The 20,648-nt window shown below is 51.4% G+C and overlaps 1 protein-coding gene across 15 annotated transcripts; it reads left to right on the top strand.

Moving 5' to 3' along the window:
* The first annotated feature begins 522 nt into the window (after positions 1 to 522).
* Positions 523 to 20,149, top strand: TLR5 (toll like receptor 5). 15 transcript variants are annotated; one of them, XM_040985729.1, is made up of 4 exons: positions 523 to 609; positions 7,263 to 7,772; positions 14,305 to 14,807; positions 16,953 to 20,149. In XM_040985729.1, the coding sequence occupies exon 4, from the start codon at positions 16,957 to 16,959 to the stop codon at positions 19,531 to 19,533; it is 2,577 nt and encodes an 858-aa protein (XP_040841663.1). In that variant the 5' UTR covers positions 523 to 609; positions 7,263 to 7,772; positions 14,305 to 14,807; positions 16,953 to 16,956; the 3' UTR covers positions 19,534 to 20,149. The 15 variants fall into 15 exon arrangements, 14 of the variants coding, with proteins under 14 accessions (XP_040841663.1, XP_040841667.1, XP_040841672.1 ...); XM_040985730.1 differs by lacking the exon at positions 523 to 609 and adding an exon at positions 623 to 793; XM_040985733.1 differs by lacking the exon at positions 7,263 to 7,772 and having other exon boundaries at positions 545 to 609.
* The last annotated feature ends 499 nt before the right edge of the window (positions 20,150 to 20,648 follow it).

The following is a 20,648-nucleotide window of genomic DNA, read 5'->3' as shown; positions in this document are numbered from 1 at the left end:
GCTCGCGCCTCCACCTGTACCCTGTACCCTGTACCCTGTACACACCCCAACCCTTCACACAGTCCCCCTCTCCAAGTCGTAATTACTCAAGATGGTGCCCTTTCTGCCTTTGGGGTGAAACCCAGTTCAAATCTATCCCTTTCTTCTGCAACTACTGCAGTCCCCAGCGGTGTGAGTGTTTAGAGCAGGAGCGCCTTGTTCACAGGATCTCCCTGGGGTTGTCCCGACAAAATAGGAGCTCAAGTCGCCCCGCCTCCCAGCCCCCTGCACAAAGTGGAGCCTGAGTTCTGTCTGGCACAGATGAAGCTGGGCGCCAGCACCGAGTCGGGCACCTCGTCTCTGCTCGCGCCTGTCACACGCGTGGGGTCCTAGGCCTGGGTCCTCGCGCCTGTCACACGCGTGGGGTCCTAGGGCCTGCAGTCCTCCGACTGCAGGACGTCGCTCCGCCCACTGAGAGGGCGCGGAAGCCTCCTGGGCCGGAGGGCGGAGCCGGCGGCGGGGTGGACACCGGCGGCGGGGTGGACACCGGCGGCGGGGTGGACACCTGGGTGACCGGTGCACTCTGGAGGAGCCAGCCGAGGCGCAGACGGCAGGGCCACGAGTTCGGAGGTGAGCGCCGTTTGGGGGATAGGGACAGGCGGGGACGAACCGGGCGGGACCGCGACAGCCGCCCGCCTCTGCACCTCCGCCTCCTTCCCGAAGCTGTTCGGGATCCCAACGCGGCCAGGGTGAGGGTAGCTTGAGGTGGCTGATAGACACTCTCAGCACTCCGTGTCCGGCAAGGGGGACCAAGGTAAACCTCGCCTGGGACAAAGCCCTGTTTTGTTTTTTGTTTAAAATTTTATTTTCGTTTTAAGTTTGAAAAAGGAGGGAGTAAGAAAGACCTATGTCCCAACCACTGGTCCACTTCTCAGTACCTGCAGTAGCCCAGGCTGGACCAGGTGGAAGCCAGGAGCCTGAAACTCCATCTCTCTGTCCCACGTGGGTGGCAGGCAGCTGAGCATTGGGCCATCACCTGCTGTCTCCCAGGGTGCATATCAGCAGGAAGCTGGAGCGGGAAGCAGAGGTGGGACTTGAACCCAGGCACTGGGAATGGGATGTGGGCATCTTAACAGCTGAGCCGAGCACTTGGCTCTGTGAAATCCCTATGGACAGGTACTCATGAAACCATCTGTTCCTCAAAATGGGGACTCAAACGGCCGCTGCAGCTGGGCACAGTAATCCCAGAAAGTCAGTGAGTTGCTCAACAGAAACTCTTGAACACTGACACCCATGGCACCAGCCGGGGAGGACTCCAGGGTAAATAAAAGTACTGCGAGTATTAATGGCACGTCAGGTGGGGGGAGGAAGTCAGTCACGTAGTGCGCTTGTGTCCGTACATCCCCATAAAACCAAATCGGAAGGGTGTTGTGTACTGGGTGAAGGTGGTGTGAGACCTTGTTGTGGTTGGCTTGGTGGACTGTTTTCAAGGTGAGTGCTGACCCGGGAAGCTGCTGAGGCCATGGTGGGTGGGATGTGGTGCTGGCAGCTGAGAGCAGCTGCAGAGTAGCTGGGTTGTCACCTAGTGCTTGACTAGCGAATCACAAACCCACAGCCTGACCCCAGTGGCCTCCAGAGAGTGTTGCAGAGAAGGCCTGGCTGGACACTCGATACACCTGCAGCAGTGGGGTTTGGCTCAGGCTAGGAAGAGGGTAAAATTGGTGACTCCTGGATGATGCTGGGCATGGCCGTCATCCAGGAGCATCAGGTTCTTGCTCTCTTTTCGCTGAAGAGACCATGCAGTCTCTTCTGGGTGCCTTACTCCTCCAACCTTGTTCTCCTGGGCATCAAACAATGGCCAGGAACTTGCTGGTGTGCCATGGACAGCCGATCAAAAGAGAAGCAGGGTCCTGGGGAGTTAGCTGCTAATCCTTCAGTGGCTGGATTGGCAGCAGGGGTCCAGGGTAGGGGAGGGTCTCAGAGGAGGAAGTCAGGCCAAAGCTAAAAACAATCCATATTTTATCCATGAGGAATCCCCATGCATATGGGTGCCATTATCTGCCTCATGGGCACTTGCATCCTAAATGATGAGCCAGGGTCACCCCCTTGGACACGTATGACTCAAGGCAAAGCAAAGAGCTTTGAGAGTCTGTTGTTAGAATGCCAACCCAGCCTGCCAGGCTTGCAACTTTCTTCGTGAACAGGGAAGCCCTCTGCCGAGAAAGGGGCGTGCCCCAGAGCCTTCTTTGTTGAAGTCTGTGCATCAGGAAGTTTGGTTTTGCCCAATGTTGAAATAGTTGGGCTTATTTGTCTGCAAGCACACACACTCAGATGGCAAGAAAACCCAGGAATGTGCAGTCACTGGATCCAGATATGATTGTTTCATGATTAGTTTTGTGGAAAAGAAAATCCAAATCTTCAGTCAGATCCCTGAAGCTTCAGTGATTTCCAGTCCTGGTTTTGTAGTTCCCTAATGTGTCAACCACATGCTATAAGGTGCTCAGCTTTGTGGAAAAGACATAAGCGTGAGACACGTTCCCTAGTGTTCGGAAACTTCCAGGTCTGGCTGGGAAGACATACAACTCAGCGGCACAAGCAGAGACCTACTTAGTGTGAAGTCCTATGGCATCATCCATATACAGGCTCAAAGAAGACAGTCAGCATGGGCTGGGAAGAGCAGAGCCAGCACTGAGCAACTAAGCTTGACAGGGCAGGGCAGGTTAAGGCTGAGGGAAGAAAACCTGCAGACAGCATGAAGTTCATATGGCAAGGCACTTGGCTGCCTGCAAGATGCGGCCCAGTTCCTGCTTCCCCTTCCTGCACTGGCAGCTGCCACTCCTCGTACACTCTACATGCTGCCTCCTTGGAGCATTCGAACCATGCTTTCTTTGCACGTCTCTCTCTTTGCACTTTCGCTCCTGTGCCCAGACCGCTGTGCCAGGGAATGCCCTACATTTTAAGTAGCAATTCACAGGGCATCTTCTCCAGTGATGATTTCCCTTCAAGTAGAGTTGGAGGGTTCCTCTTCTGTCCCCCACTGCTCCCTACCGGAAGCTCTGCTCTTACCTGCCTGTTCCTGAGAGTTGAGGGATCTTTGCCCCACTCACTGAGGAAGGGCAGTGTCCCATTCATCCAGAGATCTCCTGAGCAGCAGCTGGTACATTACACTTCAGAGGCACTTGGTCAGCGGCTCTTGATTGAAGTTCATGCACATATGGGAAACAGCAAAATGCCCCACCTACTTGGCACAGAAGGCATGGACTGTGTATGTATGCATTGGATCAACTGAATGAAGCCAATTTGCAGCAGCGTGGAAGAGTCTCAGGTCATGGGGGTGCTCAAAACCCTTAGTACCCTCTGCTGTACTCAGATGGAGTTCTAGAATCTTCCAGATCCAGCACAGCCCCATGCCCTGCCAACACCAATCTGGAGCTTCTGCTTTGTCTTTCTGAGCCGCTCCAGCCCCAGGCAACTGTCAGGCCTGGGCTCTCTCCTCCCGTTTGGCTGGAAGTCTCTGCCAGGAATGCCTCCCTTCCTGACTCTAGCTCCTGATCCTTAGGGAGCTGTGTGTCTGTGTACCCTGTGTGTAGAGGCTACCTCAGCCTGGGTTTCTGTATCTTTCTCTGAGTTCCATAGCCTTCATCACACATTCTGGCTGCCCAAGACTCAGCCATCTGTCCATGCATGACAGCTGTCTGACTGGGTTTACCCTCCATGTAGCTCCATAACCTAACATTGTTTCTCATAGACAGTGCCCAATAAAGACATGGGGAGGGGGTGGCAGGCTAGGCTAGGGTGATGAACACGTGAAATAAAAGATAGACCTAGAGACATCGGAAGGAGAGAAAAACCCAAGGATTTAGTAATCAGTTCTTTATCAGAGAGTGTCCAGAATGAGATTGGCTATATCTTCCCGGCCAAATCCCTGACCCAGGAAGTTGTTCACATATGTGCCTCTGAGTATTGTGCAAACATTTTTGGTTTCTGGAGGATATTTCCGAGTTCAGAGTCATCTGGGGACATTTGGAATCTGAAGTTGTAAAACAACATTCACATGGGAGTGCCTTGCATCAGTGAAAACACACTGCTTGAGGGCAGGCAGGGTCAGGGCTAGAGAAAGACCTTGGGAGTGTTGTGGGAGGGTCCAGCTGACCAAAGCCAGCAAGCTGTGCTTGGCTGGAGAGAGTCTGAGGAAAGCCTGAAGCCAGGCAGGTGTGTGTGTGTGTGCCTCAGGGGAACAGGCACTAGTGAGGGATGGAAGGATGAAATCACAGGGACACAGGGAAATCAAGGAAGCCAGGGGAGGGGATTGTGTCAAGAAAAGAAAAATGTAAGAATCTAACACTGTCTGATGCTTTAAAAAAAAAAAAAAAAAGCAGAGTTCAAAACAGAAGAAAAGAGAAGGAGGGAAACTTCCAGAAGAAAAGCTCCTACAGGAAAACCAGATCTCAAGGGGTTAAAAAAAAAGAGCATGGTTAATGAGTCATGGAAGCCTTGGGTGTGGTGATTAGACTTCCTATTTGAGGAATGGGGCCAGAAAAGAAGGCTGGATTAATTCTCAGGAAGAAGGGAGGAGTGACTGGGTCGGGGGAAGATTTTCCTGTTGGTTATATGGGAGGAAATCGGACCAAGTTTGAACGTAGGGAGCAGTTGCCCATGGACACTAAAGGGTTCTGGATAAATGCCCCATTCATGCCGCTTCTATTTTACCAAACCTCTTCCTCGCCTCGCCTTCCTCACTCCACCCCACCTGTGTCCCATAGACCTTTCTATTTGGGGAATGTCCAGAGCCATAGCATCGTCAAATCCCAGGAGAAGCTGTTGTAACACTAGTGATCGGTTTTCAGCCCTGACACCCACAGGCTTGACTTACCCTCTCAGTGGGGCTGGCTAGATGTTTTGTCCTGTTTGGAACAGAAATTAGTAACACCAGTGCACACACAGAAGTAGCACTGACTTGGAGTACCTATCGGGTACATAGTAAGCCAGGATTCCGATGCCATGTGTCTGACTTTAGGTCCGTGTGCTTAAGTCACTGCCCTAAACACACAATAAACAAAATGGAACTTCAGTTTCATGCTCATGTGCCTGATGCCACTACAAGATTCATAATATTGATGTTATGGACAGCATACTTGTCCAAGGTCACCACTCCTGTTACCTCTCTGGACCCAGTGTCATGGAAGGTTGGAGCAGCTGTAAAAATCAATGAATAATTTAATAAACACATAATCTACTGTGTACAAGGACCTAGAGATAGGAGCTCCATAACTCTTCACAGCCACTCCATTTTATTTTTGAAGATGTATTTATTGTTATTGGAAAGGCAGGTTTGCAGAGAGAGAAGGAGAGAGATCATTCATCCACTGGTTTACTCCCCAGATGGCCATAATGGCCAGAACTGGAGCTGAACCAGTCAAAGCCAGGAGCCTGGTGCTTCTTCTGGGTCTCCCATGTGGGCGTAAGGGTCCAAGGACCTGAGGCATCCTCCTCTGCTTTCCTGGATGCAGCAGGAGGCAGCAGTATTGGAAACAGCACCACAGGAACTGGAAACAGCACCCAGCCACTTCAGCCACTCCATTTTATAAACAATGACATGGCCAGAATCTGAACTCAGACAACCAGAATAAAGGCAACACCTCACACCACTTCCCTCTCTGAGTTTCTGTGGTCGGAGATCCCTCCCTATCTTGGTCAGAGACACCACTGGGTCCCCACAACTTCAAGGCTGCTGTGTGTTTTGGTTCCCAACCTATGAAACAAGAGGGGAGTGAATAGGCACCTCTAACAGGCAGGTGCGCAGGTGTGGGAGGAATAGAGCCTTTCCCTTAGTTTTTCTAGATCCACTATGTCATGCTTTGGAACCTTCAGCTCTCCAGGATGGAAAGCAAACGAACAGCCACAGATTACACCACAATTTCAGAATCTTGTGTGTTGCGGGACCCAGGGGTTGTGGGTGAGGGTGCCTCCTGTTCACCAGTGCTGGTCCAAGCACCCATGCCTGTTGCACCTTCAGTCCTGGCATAGTTCTGCTGCTTCCTCACCATGGACCTTCCCTTGTCTGACTGCTCACACCCTCCCGCTCCCCCATCCATCCCTGTACCTCCTGGCAAAGCCTGGGAGTCCTCAGCCTAAGGCCCTGTTTGGAAATCCCAGCCAGAAGTCCTACCAGCCAGACTCACCACTGCCCCCTCTGAGAGTAAACTGAGGGCCAGGATAGAGGTGGACCTGGTTTTATCTGTCCGTTTTACTAATATTACTTACTATGCACGGCCACGTATTCGCAAGATCTCAGAGACAAGGCTTTACCAAGACTGCAACGAGTGTTCTCTCCAGAGAGACGTGGCGCCATCTGTAACTGCTGTTGTGACACTTGGCCAGTCTCAAAGTGAACAAGGAAGCTACTAGAAAGAGAATTGCTAGTCCAGTTCAGGCTGTGCAGAGCTGTCCAGGTGGTAGCTGCGCGAGGACCCAGCACCCAAACTCCCTGCCTCGCAGCCCCTGCCTTGACCAAACTCGCATCTTGAAAATCATCACTGCCAAGTTGAAGCCAGGACATTCGATGACCCCTAACCCTGACATGCAAGTCCCCTGCCCTCCTGGTGGGGACATGTGTCTGCTAGGACATATTCCTGCACCTAGAGACTCAGGGGGCCATCTCCATCCTACCTGCCTCCCTTTTCCTGCCCAGGGTCCCTAGGGCTCTCCTGGGCCAGGCTATGTCGGCAGCCACCAAAGGGACTGGCTATTCTCAATCCAGACACCTTCTGCCCGAGAGCTGGTCACAGAGCAGCTCGCCCTCCCCTCCCACACATCCCACATGATTTCCATCGCCACTTAGAAACTTCTGGTTGCTGTCAGCCTGTCCCAGGGGATGCCAGAATGGGACTCCACGGCCCAGAATTCGACCTTGCCCTTCTGCCCAGCAGCCCGTCAACACACCTGCTGAGCTGTGTTGCATTCAGCGCTACTGTCACAGCTACCCAAGCTCCCTTTCTGATTGAGAGCACGGGCAGGGCTTGATCCTGACCTTTGGAGGCAGGTGTGGACCACGGGTCCCTAAAGCGCTCCAACAGGGTAGCTGTTGGTTTTAGATGGCCACTCAGATGAAAGGCTGTGCTTGACAGCAGAGCAGATGCGCTTAGCCTGTGCCCCAGCTTATACAGGCAGAAGGGGAGCCCTCTAACCCTAACCCAGTTAGGACCCAACACATCCTCCTGTATCACTGTGTGTGGTTGTTGCGGGACAACAGTGCTTGAAGTGCTGACAAATCTTTATGCCAGGTTCCACGGGCGCTGAAAAGAGACATCAGGTCAACCTCGGGTTATTGAGAAATCGCGTTCCCGTCCTTCGTTGTTCCGCTTCGTGGCGTTTTGAAAGACTGGCAAGTGTGGGGCGGGGCGATGGCCAGCCCGCCGGGGATTCGGTCTGCGCCCTGCTGGCCTTGGCTGCTGCTGCATGGACGGAGAGCCAGCCGCTGAGAGAGCTGCAGCCTTCGTCCAGGCTCACGCATCGGCCAGGGACGAGCTCGGGCGTACACCCAGCTGCAAACGCCGTGGCCATTTCCGCTTCTTAGATCCGCGGGGTGAACGCCGGCACCACGGACCTCGCGGGGCGCAGCTCCGGGATGCCCAGCGCCACCTCCCTTGGCTCCGTCGCACTCCTCCCCAAGGTCTCCGCCCTTCGCGCGTCCTCTGCTGGTCGGCAAGAGAAGCGCCTCCCCTGGACCCCAGAAATGATACCCACCCCCACACCTTACTTGGATGGAGAAGCAGGTGACCCATTGGATTCCTGTGAGTCGGGATGATGCACTGAGAAGAATTGGGGTGACCTACCGAGTGAGACCCAGTGTCACCCCCAAAAGAATGGGGCACCCGGGAGGTGGGGGGCGGGCGAAGGAGGACAAGGGACAAGTGAATAGTGAGAGGAACAGCAGAAGCCTCCTGGGTCCTGGTCCCTGGTCCCTGGCAGCATCTGCACCCCTAGACGCTTCTTGAAAATGCAGACTCGGGCCCGGCGCGTTAGTGTAGTGGTTAAAGTCTTTGTCTTGCACGCCCGGGATCCATGTGGGCACTGGTTCTAATCCCAGCAGCCCTGCTTCCCATCCAGCTCCCTGCTTGTGGCCTGGGAAAGCAGTCAAGGATGGCCCAGAGCTTTGGGACCCTGTGCCCGAATGGGGGACCAGGAAGAAGCTCCTGGATCCTGGCTTCGGATTGGCTCAGCTCCGGCCTTTACGGCCACTTGGGGAGTGAATCATTGGATGGAGAATCTTTCTCTCTGTCTCTCCTCCTCTCTCTGTATCTGACTTTGCAATAAAAATAAAATAAATCTTAAAAAAAAAAAGAAAGAAAATGCAGATTCACAGGTCCTGCTCCTGGGTGTGAACAAAGTGAAATCTGCATTCCCAGGAGCTGTCTGGGCCACTAGGATGAAGAGGTCTTGCTGTGTGTCTAGCTTGGCTTTTGCTTCAAGATGACACTAACAGTGTCTGGTGGCTCCGCGGGGCTCCCTGGGATGGAGATAGGGCTGGAATCATACCAGCTGCCCGGCTTGGTTCCTGGGGTGGCACCTTCCAGAGCTGGGCCTGAAGCCAGGTCCCCGGGCGCTGGGGGCTCTGCCCCCTGAGGCAGTTTGCATGAGCATCTTGGTAGTGCTCACCAGGGGGCTGTCAAAATAGCCCAAGCAGACCCCAACCAGCTCCTTGTCTCTGATGCTGCTTCCAGATGTAAGAGCTTGCTTGCTGTGGTCCCCAGTGCTAGAACAACCCATGCAGTTCAGCCTGGGCCAGCACCATGCCCTGCACCCTCCAGAATCATGAGCTATGCAAATGGATTTTCTTTGGAATGTGAGCTGCCTCAGGTGTACTGCTGAGAAGCGTCATGCTGCTTGATGCATAGTACATGAGACCCCTCTCTGAGCGAGGCTGCTTTCCGTCATGCCATACCCCCTCAACTAGCCTTTCCAGCCCCCAGTGCTGGTTTCAGCTCTGTTTCCTAGAAAGCCATGAGAATCTACTCCCTGGGTTTCCTGCCCCCTGGTGAGAAGACCCTTCGAACTGTCCTTCCTTGCCCTTGTTCAGAAGCCAGTGGGCAGCAGAAATGTTGTGAGTGGCATTTTAGGGTCCCCAGGGAAAGCTTCCTGTCCACCAGGGTGGGTTTATTCTTAAAGTGACGCCCCTGTGCCCACTACCAAGGAAGAGGGATGCCCTTGTGAGCAGATGGCTTCCAGGGCCATTTTCTGGGTCTGTACCAAAGGTGTCCTTCTTTCTCTTTTTAAAAATTTTATTCAGTTTTACCTACTTGAAAAGCAGAATAACACAGAGAGAAAAAGACAGATGTCTTGATCCACTGGTTTGTTTCACCAAATGTCCATATCAGCTACGGCTGAGCCAGGACCAAGTCAGGAGCCTGGAATGGCAGCCCTTTAGTTACCAGGACCCCAAGCGCTGAGACCATGATGCGCTGCCTGGCACGGTGCACATTGGCAGGAAGCTGGATCAGAAGTGGAGCAGTGTCCCACAACCAGGCAATCTCACATGGCAGGCAGGCATCCCAGGTGGCATGCCACCCTGGGCTCAGGTCTTCTCCAGATTCCTTCAGCCCTGGCACTCCACATGCCTCCATCTACAACATAATCTTGACCTTTTCCAGTTCTGACCCTATTTAATACAGACACATTTAATGGGGATCAGTTATTCTGCTAGGAACAGTACATATGGCAGAGAAAAACATCAATGCTGTTAGGCGAATATGATAACCATCCCACTATGGAAACTTGTAACATCAATGCTATGTTTCCTGTCTCTCTTTTTAATAATTTAAAAATTATCAGGGAACCCACTGCCCCTGGATTGCAAATGCATCAGTAGGGCCTAGTACTGGGAAGCAGGGTGGGAGAGTGTGTCTAATGAGAAAGTATCTTGTGCAAAAGCAGGAATGGGAAAAGTACTGCTGAGGCCAGCAGTTGTGCTAAGTCCTGCCAGGAATCTTGCCTGAATAGAAGCTGGTCCCTGCTCTCAGAAGATGCATCATGGGCGGGGAGGGGTGGAGCTTGGGGAATGGTTGAATGCCATGCGAACACTGTAATGGAGATGGAGCCAGAATGGCAAGCCAGGGAGCTCAAGTTGCACCTGCAGGAGAGTGAGGGCCACTCAAGGCCACACTGGTCTATGAAGGGCCAGTGGAACAGGACAAGCTGCTGAGACTTCCTGCACCCCGAGGCCCAGGAGCAGTCCAGGTAGAGGCATGGGATGGAGGCTGAGGGCAGAGAATGACCACAGGGCAGTGATAGAAAGAGTGTAGGTGTCACCAGGTGGAGGACAGCTTGAGCTGCCCCTGTGTAAGATGAGGGGTTCAAGAATTAAATCCCCTTTCTTGTGAACTGTCCCCAAATTCGCTTTTACTCTTGTGTAGAGATCTCAACGTCATTTTGAAGAGTTGGCACTTCTGGGGCCTAAAGAGCCAGGAAGACTTCTGACCAGAGCACCAGAGGGCTGCCTCTGGCAGAAGGGTACAGGGGTCAGGGGCAGCAGACTGATGGGCCAGTGCTCCCTGCCAAGATCCAGGAGGGCACCAGCGGGGTCTGGAAGCTGAGCAGTGGCTGCAGAATCATAGCCAATGCTGGAGGGATCCTGCATTGCCACAGGGGCTACCAGCTGCCCCCATGCCAGCCAGAGGCTTCTTCCCATGGAAGTCAAAGGACACCAGTGTGACCTAGCCTGCCTGGATGGATGCTGAGGACAGACACGCTGGGGATATAACTCCAGGTCAAGCTGCAGCCAATTGAGTGAGCTCAGGAGGGGCTGTGCACAGAACCGCTACAGATGCACAAAAGGATGTTTCTAGATGTTATGGTTGGGGGGCAGAGCAGGGAGGGATAGGAAACAACAAGTTCACAGAAGCGGCAGTTTACCATGACTGCACACTGCTGGCAGGGCATGAAGACTCAGCCAGGAGGGAAGAGAGGCAGGAGGCTGCCCGGAGTGTGCCCCAGGTTCCCACCTCTCCCAGGCCATTTCATCTGGGGAAGTCAGGGACCTGGCAGCTTCCTCTGTGGCCTGAAGCTCCCCCGTGTGGAAGGTGAGCAATGCATTCATTCATTCATTCATTCATTCATTCATTCAGCATACTCATCAGATGGACCCCTTGCAAGGCTGTAGGCTGGGGAGAGCAAAACCAAACCTGCCTTCAAGGGGTGGAGTGGGGAGGGAAGCCTCATGCACAGGGAGGGAGCAGGGGTGCTTTCAAATGCAGCCCTGGACAAGGGGGCGGTGTGCAGGCAGGTTGCCCTGAAGGAACTTGGTAGGTTCCCACCATGGTGCTGGGCATGGCTGCTCAAGCACTGTAGTGGGTCTGAGCAAAAAGGATTAGTGGGAAGATGTGTAGGGATGCCAATGCTCTGAGAAGGTAAGGAAGGTTCCAGAACAGTCATGAGGCACCCACAAGATTAGTGTAGGACAGAGGGTGTGAAAGAGCAGGAGAGAAGAATGAACAAAATAAGTGGCCCTGGGATTAAGGGTGGGTCTTCCTGCAGACCTGGCAGAGTTGGCCCAATGGGAGATGACCTGAAGCCCAACTTGATGACTGGCAGGCGAGCTGGGGCAGGACTGCTGAGCTGGAAGAACTGGGCATCCCCTTAACCTGGAGGGTGGCACTCAGTAGATGGAGCTGTGTGCTCTAAGTAAGTTACTTATCTTTTCTGGACCCAAGTTTCTTCATCTGTAAAATGGACCTAAGTAATACAGAGGACTGGGAAAATGAGGGGGAGGTGCGAGCTCAGCACTATGGGGGGCGGGGTGCATGTGCAGGGGAGGGCTGCCTGCTCTGTGTGACTCCTATATATTTTTCCCTCAAAATTCGCGAGACATCCCTCCCTCGCTCCAGGTCCCCAGGCCCGCACTCAGGTCCCTTATAGAAAGTGGTACAGTGTTTTAACCTCGGCACCTCTTCCAGTATTACTAAAATCATTCCTAGATTATTTTTAATGCCTAAATCACTGTAAATGCTATGCAAGCAGTTGTAATATTGTCTTGTTTAGCGAATAACCACAGGAGGAAATGTCTGTGCACACTCAGGATAGGCAAGAAAAGTTCAAGTGTTTGCAGTCCGTGATCGGTTGACTCCATGGATACAGAACCCAGCATGGGGCTGGCCGGCAGTTCCTGCTTCTTCTGCAGACTCCGGCCTAGTGGTCCTCATGCGAGGGCTGGTTAACAGAACCCACCAGGCCCCAGCCCCACAGCTGCTCATGCAGCAGGGCCATGCTGGGCACCACACAGCTGTTGCCCCTGCCCAGGGGCCTGCACTGTGGGCATTGCTCTTCTGGAGATCAGAGATACCGTGTGGTGCTGGTGGTCAAGGGACCGTCAGCAGTGGACATCTTGTACAGCATCGGGCCCTCAGGCTGGAAGAGTTCCTTAAGGATATCAGAAATTCCAGTCCCAGCACTACACAAAGAGGGATGGTAGTGCTAGGTGAGGGGGAGACAGCTCCAACAGAGCCTTAAAGTCACACTGGTTTGTAAAGGAAGCTAAACTTATAGCCAAGGAGATGTGAGGCCGGTGGATCTGTAGTCATCCACCTGTTTTGGTGGAACTGTGGTCAGAGGCAAATGCTGGGCTCAAGGGACCGTGGCCCCACCATTGCCCTTTGTGCCCCCAAAATTCACATGCCAAAACAAGCAATACAACACAAGTGATGCTGCTGTTACTTAGATTAGGCTATCAGTTCCCATTCAGAGAAGAAAAGAAACAGGTCTTGCCAATGTGATCCCACCCTCAGAATCCACAGGATTGACTGGGGAACCATCCAGGGTAGGGGAAATCCCAAGGCCTATGTCTGTATCATAAAATGAAAACAATAATAATAAATTAAAAATAAGGAGAAAAAACTTCTGAAGATGAATGGTGGGGATATATTTAATGCCACTAAGTGGTGAGTTTAAAACGGACTATATTTTGCCATAACATAAAATCAGAGGGTGAGTGCACGGGCGCCTCCCATGTGTGAGTGTGAGCTTCAGTCCCGGCTCCTCCACTTCTGAGCCAGCTCCCTGCCCACGTGCATCCTGGGAGGTGGTGCCCACCACTCCCACGTGGGAGACCCGGAAGATGGTTCTGGCTTGGATAGGATTGGCTCAGATCTAGCTATTGTGGTCATTCGGGCAGTGAACCAGTGAATGGAAGATATTTCTGTCTCTCCTTCTCTCCATAAATCTGACCTGCTTTTCCAAGAAAAATAAATAAATCTTTTTTTTTTTTTTAAAGAGAGAAGAAAAGTGAATTTGTGAACTCAGGCACTGGAGGACATTACTGACATGTTACAGAAGCGAACAGAGCCAATCCATCACTCAGGCCCGCGTCTCAATTCCTAACTCTAATCACAACTTTGCCTAGCAGCAAGTTTTTAGCTCACCTCTCCAATTCAAGCAGTTCTGAAAACCCAAACATTTTATAATAGAAGTTGAGGAACAATACTAACATATGAGGGATGTGGATTTTTGCGCAGGTTTATATGTGATTCCTCGTGTATAAAGGCAGAAAACCATACCTGGCAGAGCCTAGCCATATAGGAACATGCAGAACACCCCTCTTGTGTCTGTTGGTGACTTCTGCTCTCCACGTCTGGTTTGAGCCAGGGGCATCCACATCTGGGGCTACAGCTCTCCCTTGGACATCGGATCTTTCTGTTACTTCAAAGTAGCTGCTTGTGGGCAGCAACCTGCTGAGATCCAGGTCCACACACCCATATTTTGTGTTCATACATTTTGTGGGCATTCATCTAGGTTCAAATTGTACTGCTACTTTTATTGAATCCCCATTTTTTGTAAAGCTACCATGGGTAATGTACCATCCCCTTCCCCAAGCCCTATGGTTTTTGTGTCGTTTTGCACAGAGTAGTGACTTTTAAGAGGAACATGCATGTCACCTGGTAGATGAACTAGTTGTGCAAATTACGTTTCATGACTCTGGTCAGGAGAGAAATTTTAGTCCCATGAGCGCGCCCGTCTTGATGACCACCAGAGGGCGCCGCTCCTCTGCCGGGCCGGAAGGCGACCCGCAGGATTGCCGCTGCACCTGGATCCAGGCAGTCAGTGGTCTGTGATTTCGAGCTGTTGTTCCCACTCCCATGGCCCTGCAGACGTTTCTTTGCCTGGTTCCGAATTCATTGTTTGGAGAGAGCAGCTCTCGTGAAATTGTCAGCATCTTGGAGGTCAAGTGAGTTCTTTCCTGCAAGCACTGGTGGTTCAATGTCAGAATCTGTCTGCCTTCCAGTCACATCAGACGCTCAATTGTGAAATCAAAGTCTCTATTTTTGTTTCTTCTAGAACTGAGATCAGTCAACAGGGGCCTGAGTGTGGCCTGCAAAGCCTGAAATATTTACCCACGAGTCCTTCGCAGAACGCAAGCGTGGCAATCGAGCGGCATAAACCAAAGCTTCTCAATGTGACTTTGCCGTGGGCTGGTCACAGGAGGGCACAGAGCCTTCCGGGTACAAACTCTAGTTTGTGATGCCGACTTTTCGGTGGGCAAGGAGCCAACGCTACAAGCAGATTTTCCACGAGGTCCATGCATGACCTCAAAAGATTTAATAACCGCTGCAGGGCAATATGTGCTGCCGGGAGCATGGCCGAGAGCCGCTGCCGCTGCAGGGGTAAGCTAAGGAGCAACTACCTGTGTGCCTTGCCCACCGAATCAGCTTTACACTGTCAGGTGTCAGAAGGTTGCTTGAAACTCAACGTGGTCTCTCCGCGACTGTTTTCCTCCTAGGGCCATAGAAGGCCTGAATTCTCCCGATGCTGCCAGCCCACTCTTGTCCTCTGTGACTCAGGTACTCACCTCCAGTTCCGCCAAGGGCCCCTGCTTCCTGTCACGTGCTTGCGTCTGTCCCTCCCATGACCATCCCGGCTTCCAGAGTCACAGCCTTACAACTGTCCTTGGGAAGCACAGAGCTGGGTGTCGGTCTGCTGCCTCTCCTCTCATCCTGGGACAGTTGTCCATTTCCAACGGGGCTTAGTAGTTGTGATTTCTGGCTATTAGTACCGAGGTTTGGGGGAGTGTCAGGATGCAAATGATCAGTCTGGCATGGAAGATGGCAGGTGTCTTGGTCTTGGAGGAGCCTCCCGGGTGTGTGAGAGGTCCTGTCCCAGACCTCCATCACTTTCAGGGTTCCTTGTGAGCTAAAACTTTCATCTGCTGTGATTTCTCCACACAAAGATCCTTCCACTTATCTGTTAAGATCACATTGCACTTTTATCCCAGTGTCTAAAAGGCAGCCTCTCTCACCTGCCATGTGCCATGTGTCCATACCAAGTCATTAGCTCCTAGCCCCATTCACAACCTCAACAAGTTCACTCAGAAGGAACTGTAGCTACTTTGTTTGGTCACTCCCCCACACAAAACATCCCAAACCCTGTAGGTAGAGAACTTCACAGCATTTCTGGTCATCGAGACGCCTGTAACAAATGTGGGCAGATCTAGAAGTGCCATAACTTAGGACAGCGATGCCAGCAGACCCTGCTACTATTCTGAAATGGAATTCATAGACATAACATAATCTACTTGCACACCTAACTGTACAGATGTCAAGATAATGGAAAAGAAGTAAAAGCGGGGGAGTAGCTCACATTGAATGGTGTGAGTTACAATAGGTGACGGCCTGGGAGGAGAAGTGAATGAGACGTTCCCGCATGTGGATAGAAGGAGTCCAAGGCTTAAAAACAAACCCCACGTACGTTAGCCGACACATTCGAGCCATCACCATGCAGGCCACCCTGCTCACCACTCTCCATGGAGGCATTGCCCATCAGCGACCGATTTTTCCAAGTGGTGAATGGTGCTTAGTCAGGTCCCAAACTGAGCAAGGTACTGTCATTCCCTAATGGGCATGGTGGCTGCACTCCTGGGGGAATGCAGCGCAACCCTGGAGTAGCAAAGACTCCTGACCAGAGCTGGATTCAGAGGTGGCTCCAAGCAGGGATTTCACTCCCACGGATGACACGACGTATAGGTAGGTGTGCTGGGGTGGTGAGATGTAGCTGGCTCTGTACATCCCAGAACCATCATGAACATATGTGCCCCTGCTTCCTGAGGGGTGGGATGGAGGGCACCCACATACGTCACTGCCACAACCAGAAAGCCTGCAAGTGAACAGAATGCTCTCTTGTGAACCCTGTCCCTGTCCATAGCCATGTGAGCACCGATTCTAATCCCAGCAGTCCCACTTCCCATCCAGCTCCCCCAGCTTTCCAGGCCTGGGAAAGCAGTAGAGAACAGCCCAAAGCCTTGGGACCCTGCACCCACACGGAAGATCCAGAAGAGGCTTATGGCTCCTGGTTTCAGTTCATCCTGGACGTGGTGGTTGCAGCTGCTTATGGAGTGAACTAGCAGACCTAAGATCTTTCTCTCTGTAGCTCCTTCTCTCTGTAAGTCCGCCTTTCCAATGAAAATTAATAAAATCTTAAAACAAAAGGAAGAGAAAAAGCAGTATAAGAATTTGACAGAGCAAGAGCAACTGGGTCTCCAGCAAGCCACCTCTGCCAATAGCCATGCACATGGAGTCGGATAACACAGGGTGCCAGGGAGAAGGCACATAGTAGAGGAGACCCCTAAGGTTTATTTAAAGTTTAGTTGTTTTTAAAGGGAGAGAGAGAGAGCTTCCATCTGTTGATTGGCTCCCCAAATGGCTGCAATGCCCATGACTAAGATAGGCCAAAGCCAGGAACCAGGAAATTCATCTGGGTGCCAGAGGCTCAAGGATTGGGGTCATCCTCTGTTGCTTTCCCAGGCATATGAGCAGGGAGCTGGATTGGAAGTGGAGCAGCTGGGACTCACCACTCCATTATATGATGTTATTGCCCCAAGTGGCAGCTTAACCCACTACACTACAGTGGTGGTTTTGATCCTCCAAGTTCTGTGAGCCCATGTGCATTGCCTAAAGCTTAGGTGCCTGTGTTTTCATTCCTCTTCTCTGTAGGATCATGGCAGATCACCTTGACCTTCTCATAGGAGCGGTGCTTATGGTGCGTCCTGTGTTTGGAATTGTTCCCTGCTCCTTTGACGGGCAGGTGGCTTTCTATCGTTTCTGCAACCTCACCCAGGTTCCACAAGTCCTCAACAGCACGGAGAGTCTCCTGCTAAGCTTCAACTATATCAGGACAGTCACCACCTCATCCTTCCCCCTCCTGGAGCAGCTGCAGCTGCTGGAGCTTGGGACCCAGTACACCCCCTTGACCATTGCCAAAGATGCCTTCAGGAACCTGCCCAACCTTAAGATCTTGGACTTGGGCCAAAATCAGTTCAGCGCCTTGCATCCAGATGCCTTCCAGGGGCTCCCCCATCTGACTGAACTTCGGTTATTTGGCTGTGGTCTATCTGATATTGTATTAAAAGATGGTTATTTCCGAAATTTAAATTCCTTGTCTCGCTTGGACCTATCCATGAATCAGATTCAAAGTCTTTCCCTTCATGCTTCATTTGCAGACTTGAATTCCTTAAAGTCGGTAGATGTCTCCCTCAATCGAATAGTAGTTGTGTGTGAGAGTGAGCTCCGGCCCCTCCAGGGGAAAGAGCTCTCTTTCTTCAGCCTGGCAAACAATAACCTGTACAACAGAGTGCCCGTGGCCTGGGAGACATGTCGGAATCCATTCAGAGACATGGTGCTGGAGACTTTGGACGTTTCAGGCAATGGCTGGACTGCAGACATCACTGGAAACTTCAGCCAGGCCATCAGCGGGAGCCAGACTTCCTCTCTGATGCTCGCCTACCACAATATGGGTGCTGGATTTGGCTTCAGCAACATCAGGGACCCTAACCAGGGCACATTTGCTGGCCTGGCCAGAAGCTCAGTGTTGAGTTTGGATCTGTCGCACGGATTTATCTTCTCCCTGAATCACAGACTCTTTGAGGGGCTCAGAGTTTTGAAGGTTTTGAACCTCGCCCACAACAAGATAAATAAGATTGCAAGTGAGGCCTTCTACGGACTTGACAAACTCCAGATTCTTAACATGTCCCATAACCTTCTGGGGGAGCTCTATAGTTCTAACTTTGATGGCCTGCCTGAGCTCACCTATATTGATCTCCAAAAGAATCACATCGGCATCATCCAGACCCAAACATTCCAATCCCTGGAAAAACTGAGTATGTTGGATCTCCGGGACAATGCGCTTACAACCATCTCTTCTCTTCCAAACATTCCTACCCTCCTTTTGGCAAACAACAAACTAGTGTCTTTGTCAGACACTCACCTTACAGCCAAATTCCTCCAGTTAACAGAAAACAGATTAGAAAACCTGGATGAGCTCTACTTCCTTCTCCAGATACCCCACCTCCAGATTCTCATCTTGAATGAAAATCGCCTTTCTTCCTGTACTCAAAGTCACCCATTGGCAGAGAATCTCAGCTTAGAACAGCTTTTCCTTACAGGAAATATGTTGCAGCTGGCCTGGGAATCTGGGTGTGGTTGGGATCTTTTCCAAGGGCTTTCTCACCTACAAATTCTGTATCTGGACGATAACTATCTTAATTTCCTTCCACCTGGAGTGTTTAGCAACCTGACTGCCTTGAAGATCCTTAACCTCAACTCCAACAGGCTGACAGCTCTTGCCCCCGGCAGTTTCCCTGCCAGTTTAGAGAGTTTGGATGTGTCCAGAAACCAGCTGCTCTCTCCTGATCCTGATTTGTTTGTCTCACTTCGCACCTTGGACATTACCCATAACAAGTTCATCTGTGTGTGTGAACTTAGCAGGTTTACCAGTTGGCTTAATCACACCAACGTCTCTATATTGGGATCTCCTGCTGACCTTTATTGCATGTACCCCGACTCGTTCTTGGGGGCCTCACTCTACTCTATCTCCACTGAGGGTTGTGATGAAGAGAAAATCCTAACGTTGCTCAAGTTCTCCCTCTTTGTTCTGTTTACTGTCACTTTGACTCTGTTCCTCTTGACCACTCTCATGGTCACAAAATTCCGGGGCATTTGTTTCCTCTGTTATAAGACGGCTCAGAGGCTGGTGTTTGGGGACTACTCCCAGGAAACAGAACTCAATGAATACAAATATGATGCCTACCTGTGCTTCAGCAGCAAAGACTTCGAGTGGGTGCAGACGGCTCTGCTCAAACATCTGGACAGACAATACAGTGACCAAAACAGATTCAACCTCTGCATTGAAGAAAGAGACTTTGTCCCGGGAGAAAACCACATCACCAACATCCAGGCTGCTGTCTGGAGCAGTAGGAAGATAGTCTGTCTGGTGAGCAGACACTTCCTTCGGGACGGATGGTGCCTGGAAGCATTCAGTGTTGCCCAGAGTCGGTGTGTGTCTGATGTCAGCAGCACCCTCATCATGGTGGTAGTCGGATCTCTGAGTCAGTATCAGCTGATGAAGCATCCATGCCTCCGAGGCTTCGTGCAGAAGCAGCAGTACTTGAGGTGGCCTGAGGATGCCCAAGATGTCGACTGGTTCCTCAGTAGACTGTCTCAATGCATAGCGAAGAAGGAGAAACCAAAGAAGAGAGGTGAAAGCATTGTGCTGCAAACAGTGGCCACCGTCTCCTAGTCCAAGCAGCAGTTTGCAATTGATCTGAAGCCACAAATAGCTCTTCATGAAGTCTGTCTCCTACTGTGTGACAACAGCATAAATCTCTGGATATTCATGTCATGTGTCACTGACCTCCAAGTGGAAAATAAGAGATCTAGAAAAATCAGCACTGCCCCCTTGAGGTTCTCTTTGCCACTGATTCCCTTTCAGCCCCGATAATACTGCTCTCTCCTGAGGTATCAGCTGCAGTAAGCACCCTCAACAGCAGAAGAGCACCGTGGGAGAACTCATGGATAATGTGTGGTACGCTTGCTCTAGCATTCAGTCAAAAAAGGGCTGATCTATTACTCCAGATTTTTATGTTTTGCAAAAACAAGGCTACATAAAAAGCAAAAGAAAAGAGCAGGTGCAGGCTTTTCTCTCTCTCTCTCTCTCTCTCTCTCTCTCCCTCTTAGGCATAAGAGGGGCCCCCTAAGACACAGATGCCTGCCATTATTGTGTCCATACCATCCTGTCTCATGTGGGCGCACCCCGTGGCCCATGTGCATTCTCTGGCACACTACCTTTATTTCATCTTGGCATTCAAGACCACTCATGACTCAGTACAAACCAACTTCTTCCCTTTTAGTCCTCACCATATCTCATCTATCAACTACGTGGCATGTCATGGAAAGAATGTGGGCTTTGTGCATGAGCCTGGATTGAGTCTTGATTCTTCTGCTTTATAGCTGAGTGCATGTCACAACCTTGCTGTGTGTCTGTGTTCTTACCTGTCAGCATAACATCCACCTCCTAAAGTTGCTGTTAAAAATAAATTCCCAGAGGCCTGGTACAATGGCTCAATTGGCTAATCCTCCCCATATAGGTGCCAGTTCATGTCCCGCCTACTCTGTTTCCCATCCTGCTCCCTGTTTATGGCCTGGGAGTGCAGTAGAAGATGGTCCAAAGCCTTGGGACCCTGTACCTGTCTGGGAGATCCAGAAGAAGCTCCTGGCTCCTGGCTTCGGGTCAGCTCAGCTCTAGCTGTTGCAGCCATTTGGCGGGTGAACCAGCAGATGGAAGATTTTTCTCTCTGTCTCTCTTTCTCTCTGTAAATCTGCCTTTCCAGTAAGAAGTAACTAAATCTTTTAAAA

Source organism: Ochotona curzoniae, unplaced genomic scaffold (assembly GCF_017591425.1).
Source record: "Ochotona curzoniae isolate NIBS_2020 unplaced genomic scaffold, NIBS_Ocur_1.0 contig_430, whole genome shotgun sequence".
Classification (NCBI taxonomy): Eukaryota; Metazoa; Chordata; class Mammalia; order Lagomorpha; family Ochotonidae; genus Ochotona; species Ochotona curzoniae.
The sequence above is the reverse complement of the archived record's forward strand: the minus strand, read 5'-3'. Positions and strand labels throughout refer to the sequence as shown.